Raw genomic sequence first — 12728 nt, 5'->3', positions numbered from 1 at the left:
ATGTATGTATGTATATATATATGTATATCGGAGTTCCTCTCAATCCTAGTTTCTCGAGAGATCTACCGTGAGATTCAAGCCAAAGATCGCTGTGGTGGGAGACGAGGAAGGAAAAGCAGACAAGCAGGAAGAAATGCAGGAAGCGGGTAATCCTCTGATCTGCATTGCCAACGTATCTCGAGTCAAGGGTGCTTCGCATCGTTGACCGCGTTACAAATCATTCGCATGAATGCCGATCTCGCACAAGTTCGTCACTAGTTCTATCTCTCTCTTTCTTATTCTCTCTCTCTCTCTCTCTCTCTCTCTCTCTCTCTCTCTCTCTCTTTACTCTCATTTTCCTTTTCGCTCATTCAATCGTACAAAAAGATAAAGGAATACTTGCGAAGGAATTTGTTTCGTCTCCTTGAAAGATTTCCTTTTAGATTCCTCTAAGGACTCTTTGAAAATACGTACTTTTGAAAGACTCGGTTTCGCATATCTATTTAAACCCGGTAGAAATCTCTCACTAAATTTCTTTGACGTGCCTTCTTGCATGACGTACGTTATATATCAAGGAAACGAGTAATTAGCATATTTTATTACGTTCGAGGTGCGAAGGGGTAGCTCCATTACCGCCTTAGACTTTCAACGGAATGCGCGTGCGCCTGTAACCCTTTCCGGTGCGTTAAGTTACCAGAAACGGCCGTGCTCTTAAATTTTAATTAATTGCACTCTCTAATTAGACTCAGGTTCTTGGCCCGGTAAAGTGCATTGCGTTAAATTCAACGAAGAGCTAGCACCAAACACTTGCACGGAATTAGTAATTAAGTACTCGAGACAATTCCGGAAGCGAGCCAGCGTGACGGCCCTGTAATTGCTGGACACTATAGGGATTTCAATTCTCCCGCGTCGAGGATTTGCATACTTTGTGTTTTGTATGCGGCGTGCATACAATCCGTAGGTATTACGAAATTCGGCCACGACTCGAATTTCTCCCTCGAACGTCGTTATAAACGAGTTACGTCACTCCCTCGAATGTCGTTACGCGTACCACGTTTTACCAGACTCATCCCTTTTTTTCCCTGCACAAAAACCTCTACCATGCGAAATCACCGATGTTTTTCATAGGATAAATTCACCATGGTAAGCGGACGAATGTACTACGTCGTCTATCTGTAGAGAAAACAAAAAAAAATTGAACAATGGATTGTCCTCGAATTAAAAAATCTTTGACAGAATCTTTGATAAAGTCAATTTAATTTTGAACGATTTATGTACAACGCAAGTATTGATTTTTTGTTTGTCTCATTAGCCACAGAACAAAGGGTCGACTTAACTATAAATTTCATTTTATAGTTAGGAACATAACTTTAATCGAAATATCGTCATACGCAAAGGTGTAATAACCTAAGTAATTAGGCTAAAGTGTCTTCGCACGATGCGAGTCCCTAACGCTGACTCGCACCTTCGCACTTTCGATCTAACCATTACAGCGAAGTAGCTGCCTGATACACTCAACCGAGTATAACTTGTCCAACGTATTACCTAGCACGGTGATTGTATAACGTAACACATCGATCCGTGTCTTCTATAACTATGCGTAGCATGCTCCATTAATCGAACATGAAATCTAGCGAAATCATATCAGAAATATATTGTTTGAAATTATGACTTCACTTCGATTGCAAAACTTTTCCTGAGAATTCTAATCATAAAAGCGTACTTCCTAATAAAATAATTAAAATAACACTATTATAAAACCGAATCGTATCTTTTGAAAATACGATTATTAACAATCGATAGTATTTTAGGAAAATGTTCGAGAAGAATAAAAAGAAAGGAATGAAAGAAAAAAAAAAAGATTTAATTTAAAATCATCAATAAAATGTCGAACGTTAAAAATACTTTACCACGAGTACAACCACAATGTAATGACAATGTTTTCCCTTTGTTCGCAGGTGCAGCTGCTGTTGTGACATCCGCCGGTGGGCATGGTTTCGATGCACATCTACGTGGTCCGAGTTTCCTCATAGAACCACCATCGAGGGTGGAATTTTCGAATTCGAGCGGTGCCTGGCTGGATTGCACGGCATCCGGAAGTCCCCCGCCTAATATTGACTGGTCCACTGCAGATGGACATCCGGTAGATGACATATCAACCGTGCGAAGGGTACTCAGGAATGGTACACTCGTCCTCTTACCCTTTCCGGCAGCAGCTTATCGTCAAGACGTGCATAGTGCAGCTTATAGATGCGTCGCAAGTAACTCCGTTGGAAGGGTACTTAGCCGTGACGTTCAAGTTAGAGCAGGTAAGTGCATAGAAAAAGAATTTAAAAAAGTTGAAGAGAGAGAGAGAGAGAGAGAGAGAGAGAGAGAAAGTGGAAAAAAAATAAACCAATAACGTGTGTAACTGCGATTAATAAAAAAGAGAACATCTTTCTTTAAATGAAGTCCAATATCACCATATTATCGATTCATATTTAATTAATTAAATATTTGATTCCATTGAAATACATATTTCATCAATAGATCGAACATTTCAGAGAAAGTGTATTCGTCATCTATAACGCGAGAGAAAGAGATAGAGAGATGAATTTAACTTTTATATTCTTTTTTAATGAACGAAAGCCCCTTTACCTCTCGTACCCTTTGTGCATGCACCTACGGTATTATCGATTCCCGGAAAAGAGAGCACCGGCACCGGAGCTCTTTTATATAAAGCAGATATTAACTTAGAATAGTCCAGAGAAAAAGAGAGAGAAAGAGAGAGAGAGAGAGAGGGAGAGAGAGAAAAAAAAGATCACTCTGAAAAAGAGCAATCCATGCGATCGATGTTCTCGCAGGGAATTTTTTTCTCCGTCTCAGTCAGAGTACAAAAAAAAAGAAAGAAAAAAAAAGAAAAAAACAGAAAAAGGAAATAAAAAAAGTTCGATTATAATTCGATCTCCAGGGCCAAAAGCTTAATCAGATTTCGCACGTACCTACTATGCACGACACAAAGAGAGAATTCGGAACGAACGAAATCTGCTAGAAGGAAGGATGCGGTCAACCTACAGCAGCATCGTTGAATTTCCACTATTCTGTGAAGCGTACAGAGAGCTCGTTGTAATTACCTCTTAAAAAAAAAAAAAGAGAGAGGAAAAGAGAAAAAGAAAGAAAGAGAAAAAGGAAAGGAGAAAGAAAGAAAGAAAGAAAAAAGAGAAAAGGGAGAGAAGAAAGAAAGAAAGAAAGAGAGAAAAAAAACATATACACATAATCCGAATGCAAATCCATGGCGGCAGTAGTGCGAAGCCAACTCGACGTTCCCTGTGCTACCAACTACCAGCTTTCCTTCGTGGCTATAAAGTTCTGGTCCAGATGTGTGCCCGTTAATTAAAACTTTACTTCCTGGGTTTCGGCTTAACGAAAGAAATTTCTATTGCGAGCCCAACCAGTCGAAAACTATCCAGGAGTTCAAAGTTCTCGAACAGACGGTGCGAAGAGACGAAAGTCTGCCAATGCAATAGGGTTAAAGAAGAGGAAGAGGAAGAGGAAGAAGAAGAAGAATGAAAAAGACAAAACGAAATAAGTGACGTTACGAGATGGAATATAGTATTCTTTAAAAATGCGCATATTTAACTACGATCTCGCGTACAACTTTCGTCTTTTTTTACTGAAAAAGAAAATAAGACAGTGAAGAGTGACAAATTTCCCTCGAGAAGATATCAGACAGAAATTGGAAATGGTACCTGCAGATATAGATATATACAGGGTGTCCTGTTTATATTGAAAAATTGAAATATCTTGTGTAGGACTAAATCCATCAATAAAATATTTTACAAACTTTTTTCGTATGAAGGAACACATCATAATTGTCAGTTCTTTTACTTCAAGTCCAATGTTGGAGGAAATTATAAAGTCAAATACTTTTTTTAAATGATATTATATATTTTTCTTTTCATAATTCAATGGCATTTGTTGAAACGAATTCGTTGAAACGAATTTGTTGAACGATTTGTGATACGTGATCATTTATTATTATAAAATGTTATAGATTTGCGAGTTATTAAAAAATATAATAATATACCTGATTGCTGATTGTTAGACGACATATTGAAAAGAAGTTTACCCTTTGAGTAAAGAACTATTATATTATATTATGTTGTATTATATTGTATTGTATTGTATTCAGCGATATAACATTATATTGCATTATACTACATTATATTATAACACAACTTATATGATAAAATAAATATTTGTAAAATTATTAAATAAAGTGTATCTATCCAATATGTACAATTAATGAATATGAAAATAAAGGATTTAACGTAAAAGGAAATCAGATGTGTTCTTCATTAAAACTTACTACAATATTCCATATCCAAAAAAATAAGCATACATATTGAAAGTTTTTGACAAAACCGAAATTTCTCCCAGCGAATCGAGATATTTATCAGGATAATATGACGTGCGAAGAGGTGGCACACCAAAATCGTGTCACCTCCTGATATATTCTTTTCTCCTGGTCGAAAATTCAAAATTACAATGAGTGCGAAAATTTTTCCCCACAAATTTGAATTTGTATTAGGATAACATGATGCGCGAAGAGGTGGCAGGTAAAATCGTGCCACCTCCTGATATATCGTTATCTCCTGTTAAGAAGTTTGAATTCTGAGCATAGCGAAAATTTTTCCCCCCCATGAATCGAGATTTTTATTAGGATAACATGATGTGCGAAGAAGTGGCACGTAAAATCGTACCACCTCCTGAGATATTCTTCTTTTCCAAAATTGAAATTTTGGTAGGTGCGAAATTCTGGGCAAAGTGAGATTTTTCCCTCAAATCGAAATTTGAACGGTACCTCTTCCATAATTTGAAAAACAAATCAATTTGGTAAATAAGGAAAATAATAAATGGTTTTGATTATGAACATATTGGATTTCTTTTCATTTTATACATTTTTATTTTCAATTTTATTAGTAATACATAGTAAATATGTTATAATACGATATAATACAATATAATACAATATGATACGATATAATATTATACAATATAATATTGCTATAAGCAATGAAGATTTCGTCTCCCTTTAAGCTTCTCAAATTCCTTCCGATGTGAACGAAATTTATTTCGTAAGAGGTTTGGTCTTCGTTTACAACATGTAGCCTTGCAATCGTTAACCATCGTTATCTTAAATTAATCCTGAGGAAAAACAAATTTATTAGAAATTTGAAGCATTCTACAGTTATAAATGACGTCATTTGACACTTTATCGTATTCGTCTCGAGATATGCCATTCAATTATGAAAAGAAAAATAATAGCTCTATTTCAAAAAATGAATTTGACTTTGATATTTCCCCCGGCACTTAATCTGCGGAAAAAATAATTGTTATCATATAATATATCTCTTGGTACTAAACATATTTATAAAAAAATTGTTTTGGTAGCTTCAATCCCTCACGAGATATTTCAGTTTTTCAAGATAAACGGAACACCCTGTATATTTCTCAGTTATCCCAAGTATTGCCCTATAGGCATTATTTGTTCCTGAAAAATACTATCTCTCGTAGTACGATCATTCTCGGTAGGACGAGTCGAGGTAAAAACGTTGAAGCGAGAACGAAGCTCGGATGGGGAGTTATATACAGGGGTAAAAAGGAGCAAGAAAATAGGAGGCAAACTTCCGGTTGACGGCTCCCTCGGCTGGCGAATCTTGCGAAGGAAAGAAAAGAGAAAGACCAACGACGAATTTCTATTCGAGGAAAAGAGATGGAGTGAGAATAAAGAAAAGAGAAAGAGAGAGAAAGAGAGAGAGAGAGAGAGAGAAAGAGAGAGAGAGAAAGAAAGATAAAGAAGAGGAGTCTTCTTGGCGTCACGACGTCATGTCAGGCTACACCGTCGGTGGCAGCTGGCCGTCGCCCTTGGAATTTCCACGTAAATAAAATCTCCGGAAGAGTATAGTGCCTCTTGAACGAGAGTACGACGGGAGAAACAAAAAAGGAGAGAGAGAGAGAGAGAAAAAGAAAGGAGAAAAAGGAGGAAAGCAACGCTGAGGACGAGGCGTTCGTTACAGCCGCGTCACCTCACGCCTCGCCGCTTCTCTAACTCCGACGCCAATGTACAGATTCACCGAAAGTCTACGAGTAACGACTTGACGTTCTATATACGTAGGATATCTCGATTTTGTATATATATATAATATATATATATTTACAAATATATATATATATAGATATAATATATAGATATATATATATATATATATATATATATATATATTTACAAATAACGTATATATTATGTACGTAGATAATATTTCTCCCGTACAGATAGATGCTTTCTAAATAACGAAAACACTATTTCTTTCTATTTTCAAATTTAAAGAAAAAAAAATAAATAAATAAAAGAAAAAAAGAAAAATGCAATACTAGATACCATATTTAAAACGTATTTAAATAGTTATAAATTCGATACTCGTCTTAATAAGAAACGTGATTAAAAAAATTTTATCGTCGTTTCCTGTTTACAGTTGTCGCTCAGGCCTACAAAGTGGACGTGGAGGTAATTGGAGGTGCATCGAGAGGATGCACGGCGATACTAAGATGCGTCGTTCCTAGTTTCGTCAAAGACTTGGTGCGTGTTGTATCCTGGTTACAGGAGCCATCTTTCTACATTTATCCTTCGTTACAAGGAGGTAATTCGATTCATTCTTCTTTGTCTTCTTTTTTTTTTCTTTTCGTAATAGCACGACGAAAGTTATTTGGAGGTTTATTTTCTTCCATTTTTCTTCTCTTCTCTACCAATTTCTCTAACTTTACAAGCAACACGAATTCTGTTAACATTAATATGCGTGCAACGTGCTAGCCATTATAACGTAATGAATGACTGTAATCTAAAATATTTGCGAGGGGAAAGTCTGCAAGAAGACGATAAAAATCCAGTAGTCTCTAGGAGTGAGACGCGATATCTCTTTGCCAGTATAGTGCAACGCGCAAAGAATTATAGTGCTCGACGTCAGGATGATTTTCACGTATGTAGGTAAGAGCTACGAAGTATGATGTTGGTTGGGTCATTGCTTACCGGGACTAAAATTTAATATCCGCCACGAGGGCTGTTTCTCCAGACCGAAATTTAATATCCACAATAATCTTGCAACACCTCCCTATCTCCAGCAACGTATCATAGGTACGAAGATCGTTGAGGACATTGACCCTGCAGCACGAAGACTCATTAGCAGTTACAAAAATTAATCCAATTTAAAACTAGCGGAGACTACTTCGCGAGAAACAAATAGTAATAATAAAAAAGAAGGTAAAAGAAATATAAAAAATATATATATGTATTATATTTATTATATATGTATATATATAAAAAAAAAAAAATAAAAAATATTTAAAGGAACATATCCTTTTTCTCTGAATGGCTTATAATTATGATTCAACGCGTGTAATTAAAACTAGTGCGATTTAAATATACTCTGCTTCTAATTAAATCCATCTCATATTGTTTTCCAAGAATTCATTAATAAATGCTGCACATATGAATAATATGTCGTCGTCGTCGTCGTCGTCGTTGTTGTCGTCAACGTCATTCATACAATTCGTAGTTCTAAAACTCGCAAAGAATTCTGCAAAATTTAAGCGATCCGACAATATGCGTTCACTATAGAACATACTATAGAAAGCGAACGCAGGACAACGCAGTTGGATCCTCTCCAAGTGACTATTGTCACAAGGTATTCGAATAACGACCGGTCTGCCTGGTATAACTTTTATTTGACAGCGACAAAAAATAAGAGAAGAAAAACAAAAAAAGGAGGAAAAATATCATAAAATTCATGCCCTCTACGAAACGAAAAGAAAAAAATAGAAATAAACGGAAAAGTATGTTTGGTTATTAATTACATACGTCAAGAATGTCCTCGTTCGAAATGTTTCAAAGTAAACATGACATATTTTATTATCGATTATATCTCTTATTTTTATTTTATTATTGTATAGAGAGAAAAATTCTCTACGAGTGTGTTAAATGAAAAATAGTAATCAAACGCGATTTTCTCTTCGCGTTCCCACGGGAATGTAATGAAAACAGCAAGCAAGTAAAACTCGTTCATCCGATAATATTTTCTGCATTTTCCGAAATACCACGATGCAACAGCAGAATTCTCCATATATAACACATGAAGCCGATTTACATATATTGACGTAATATTTTTGTACACAAGTCAGATCCCAGTTGGCAATACTAGTGGAATCAGACCATGCGTAATTCGATGCAGGTATAGTAACTGAACTACATAGGTGTCCTATCTACCTTCAATGGATGCATGCATGCACCATCCTATAGGTTCCATCGAATGTAATACCTAAACTACATAATCTAACCGGTCCACCTGACTTGGTCGACAATCGCTATTTAGGAGTCTACCCTTATCAGAGACGAGGTCTTAGTTCGGTTAATGTCTCGCGACTGAACGTGACCCTTCGGTTCATATACGAGTATATCATTAACATTTAATTGTTAGCCGTTGATACTCGCATCCAAATCCTTGAAATATAATAATTCCATTCGAAAGGATTCATCTATAAAAATAATCTAAACGTTCATACGATATAAACGTTTAATTTCATGCAATTTTGCGTCTAATGATTTTGCGAACTAAACGAAATCTGCACGCTGTAATAATAGTCGTTCCTCCACATACCTACCTATGAAATCTTCGTAAAATCTTAGATAGAGCGAACTTCAAAGGCAAATTCGTTTCGGGAACGCTTTAAAGACTACTTGCAGAGATTCGAGTTTCGAGAACAGGCGTGACTGTTTAGGATAACTGCCGTCGTTAACGTAGACTCTGGCTTATCTAAAGAGACTCGAAAGCTTAAGCACGGTTGGTCTTTGGGTGTAGGATCTCTATATCACGTTGTTGGAGACAGAAAAGAGGAACCAAGAGAAAGAGAGAGAGAGAGAAAAGGAGAGAGTGGGTGACCAGAGAATCATAAAATTAGCATAATTATCATCCTGGAGGATCAGCTCGCTAGAAAATATCGTAATCCATTAAAATTCGCAGTATCAAACCTATTAAAGATAACTCCTACTAAATCGGATTTTATTGGAAAATGTTAATACCAGTTATTATACGCGTTCGATATAAATAATATAGGATATCAAGAACGCTGGATTATCAATATTGTTCACATAACTTTCATATTGTTATTATATTATCTCTCGGTATATCCATACATACATATATACATCTTACTCTATCCAGGATTTTATTTGAACGATGTATCCTATACTTTCCTTAAAGTTAAACAATATATGTACATAATAAATCCATAATAATTTGTTTCAGATGGAAAATTTCATCTATTACCAACCGGAGAACTTCTCGTTCACAGTCTTGAGTTTAGCGATCAAATACACGGATATAGATGTCAAACGATGCACCGACTGACCAGACAAGTAGTTGTTAGTTCGGTCGCTAATATTAGAATAGCCGGTAAGTTTTCTTGCAAATTGTTGGACACATTGGAATATTAAAATACGTCTTTCTTTAGAACGAGCAAACGTAAAACTTCGAAAACTCAGAAAGTTAACTAAGGTTAACTCAAGACCATACATTTACTTTCAGATCACAGGGGAGTAATGCCTCCGGTGATGCTCGAAAATTCAGGCGTCGTTCACGTCGCTCAGGATGAATCAACGTCATTGGTTTGCGTGGCACAAGCTTGTCCACCTCCCGAATATCGGTGAGTCTCTTTAATCATGCGTATATAATGATTATCCAAAAATAAAATCAAATATCCTACGGCATTCTTTTTAAAAATTTGATAAAAAATGCCGATGAAACATATGCTATTTACTCGTAAAAATTAGTTTGGAATTCAAAACTTCGAAACCCACGCAGAGAGACCATTGAATGCGGACCGTTGAACCATCTATTTAAAAAAAAAAACAAAAGAAAGAAATAGAAAGAGAAAGAAAAAGAAAGAAAGAGAGTAAGAGAGAGGAAAATATCGACGAAAGCGAGAGAGAGAGAGGGAGAGAACGATATTCGCGTCTTTCTGCTCTCTCTCTCTCTCTCTCTCTCTCTCTCTCTCTCTCTCTCTCTCTCTCTTTCTCTCTAATCCATTTCGTTCTTCAATGAGAAATTACGATCAAACTACGAGGAGAATAAGAGGATAGATAGAAGAATAAGAGGAGGAGGAAGAAGAAGAAGAAGAAGAAGAAGAGATTCGAAGAAAAAGGAGGATGAACGAGATAAGGAGACGAAGGAGAGGGAGGAGGGAGAAGAGGACGGCCAAAGAAGCGCTTCAAGTGGAAGGAAAGAAAAGGAACAAGGACGCGGCGCGACTTTGATCGAGCAAAAGTGGAAGCACTCGATCGTGAAACCTTGCGAGTAGGGCGCAATCGGAAGCTCTTCATGTCGCCCAGGTCGACGAGAAGCTCTCTCTCTCTCTCTCTCTCTCTCTCTCTTCGATATTTTCCCTCTCGGAATTTTTTCTCTTTCTCTTTCTTTCTCTCTTTCTCTTTCTATTTCTATTTCTATTTCTTTTTCTTTTTCTCTTTTTCTTTTTCTTTTTCTTTCTCTTTCTCTCTTTCTCTCCCTCGATTCCCATTGCCTCCCTTCTTCCCGTAAAATCCGTTCACCGCATACGCCAATACGAAGCGGAAAATATTCGTTGAAATGAAAATTTATTGCCAATATCGGAATACAGCTGGTAGGTCTTTTCTTTACGTAGTACGAAACGGCTGCTCTAATGAAAAATATACAATGGCGATAGATCCTACGAGATTGATACTTTTTCATTCGGAATGAATTCTACCCAAATCGAAAAGTCAAGTCATGACTCTTCCAGATTTCAAATTTTTTAATCTATATATATATATATATATTTTTTTTATTTTTTTTTTTTTTTATTAATATCCTTTCCTTTTTAAATGGATAAATAAAACCGAAAGGGAGGAGGAACTCGATCGATAAAAATGTTTTCAAATAAAGTCCGAAGTCCCTGAATAATACGAATAAGATTTTTGATGCATGAGACGGATTTTCTTTTTTCTTTTCTCTCTCATTTCCTTTTTCCCCCATTAACTTTCAACGGGACATTGAAGTCAAGAACGGATCAACTTCTCTCTATCTCCGTCTACTCCCCTTTTGCTCTCGAAACTTTGCTACAAAGTGAAATCCCCCGTGGAACCACGTCCATTACGTATTACTATAAGAAGAGAGATGGTACATAAGGAAAACGTACGATAAATGGAGAAGGACAGGAGGAAAAAGTAGGAAAGGGAGAGAGAATAAAAGAGAGAAAAAGAAAGAAAGAGGGAGGGAAAAAGAGAGAGAGAGAGAGAGAGAGAGAGAGAGAGAGGGAGATAAAGAAAGAAGAAGGAGAGTGGGTCGAACGTGCCTCGATCGAGAACTGTCAAGAACTTGGAAGGGCGAAAGGAAGGAGAGGATTCAAGGGATAAATGCTCGTGGATACGACTCAACGTCGTTTCTAGGTCGACGTACCCCGAAAGCCAGTGAAATTAAACTCCTTACTTGCCTCGCGGCGTATCTTGCCAAGCAGATAGCACTGGACTTTCGATGAAAAATTATTCGTTGCGTCGGTAAAAACGCAGAAGAAAAAAAAGAAAGAAAAAAGATATATCATTTTTTGTCGCAAAGAACTCGAACAATCAGCACACGGCTCTTTATATATATTCTTTGTAATTACATACTTTATTATTAATAATATAGCATACATGTCATATATTTTTCATTTGACTTCAAATCGATACTATTGTTTATTCATTTTTAGATTTGTAATTTTTTAATTTGCATTGCAAATTAACATTTTTTATCTAAAATATGTCTCTTAGTATCAACATAATCATTTCATTGATTATATTTTTATTAAAGTCGGTAAACGAATACGAATAATATCATTAATGATATATTAATGTGAACGTTTCAATCGTCGATATTACGATTAAAATCATTCCTTAAGTCATTTTTCTTTTTAAGGTGGTATGCACAGACAGGTGCTGAACCTATGCTGGTCTTGTCTGGACCGAGAACTCGATTGCTCGGTTCTATGCTGGCCATAGAAGCCGTAACGTTGGAAGATAGTGGTATTTATAGATGCTCCGCATCAAATACCGGCGGTGAAGCTGGCGCCGAAATCAGGTAATTGAAGATTACAAAGATTTAAAAATTATAATAAGAGAAATAAATCAGATACGAAAGCAAAAGGTTTACGCAATTAACGCATCTACGAGATTGTACGGATAATATCTATATACGAAAATTCATAATGCTATTCTGAATATGACAATAAAAAATGATGAGAACGTGAAATTTTTCAGACTCATAGTGACAGCACCGCTTCACGTCGAAGTAACGCCACCTTTGTTGAGCGTTCATTTGGGTGGTAACGCCGAATTCACTTGTGAGGTTGGTACACATCCTCAAGCTGGTCCACACTTTATCACCTGGTACAAGGACGGCAGGCAGCTTCCAGGAACGGGAAGGCAATCAGAATTATTGAGGCTAAATGGTATAGGTAGAGAAGACAGGGGAATGTATCAGTGCATCGTCAGAAGGTCAGAGGGTGACACTGCCCAGGCCTCCGCGGAATTACAATTGGGAGGTACGTATAGATTCTCTTCTCTGTTATCGTCCAGATCGATTTATCCTTCCTCTATCCTCGTGTCTTCTTATTTAAATCACTGAAACGTAATTACAAGGCGTACGTAGTATTTCCTACGTCTAATTTAT

The 12728-nt window shown here is 36.5% G+C and overlaps 1 protein-coding gene across 13 annotated transcripts in view; it reads left to right on the top strand.

Moving 5' to 3' along the window:
• The window catches only part of LOC124424073 (Down syndrome cell adhesion molecule-like protein Dscam2), an 82803-nt gene that overhangs the window by 49222 nt on the left and 20853 nt on the right, over positions 1–12728 (top strand). For 12 of the 13 annotated variants that reach the window (XM_046962607.1, XM_046962595.1, XM_046962601.1 and 9 more), the window contains 6 exons: positions 1938–2288; positions 6495–6659; positions 9318–9464; positions 9597–9714; positions 11976–12137; positions 12317–12600. In XM_046962607.1, the coding sequence (XP_046818563.1) occupies positions 1938–2288; positions 6495–6659; positions 9318–9464; positions 9597–9714; positions 11976–12137; positions 12317–12600 (1227 nt within the window). Of the gene's footprint in view, positions 1–1937; positions 2289–6494; positions 6660–8223; positions 8244–9317; positions 9465–9596; positions 9715–11975; positions 12138–12316; positions 12601–12728 lie in introns of those variants that run through there. The other variant, XM_046962604.1, reaches the window with a different exon arrangement.

Source organism: Vespa crabro, chromosome 5 (genome assembly GCF_910589235.1).
Source record: "Vespa crabro chromosome 5, iyVesCrab1.2, whole genome shotgun sequence".
Classification (NCBI taxonomy): domain Eukaryota; kingdom Metazoa; phylum Arthropoda; class Insecta; order Hymenoptera; family Vespidae; genus Vespa; species Vespa crabro.
The sequence above is the reverse complement of the archived record's forward strand: the minus strand, read 5'-3'. Positions and strand labels throughout refer to the sequence as shown.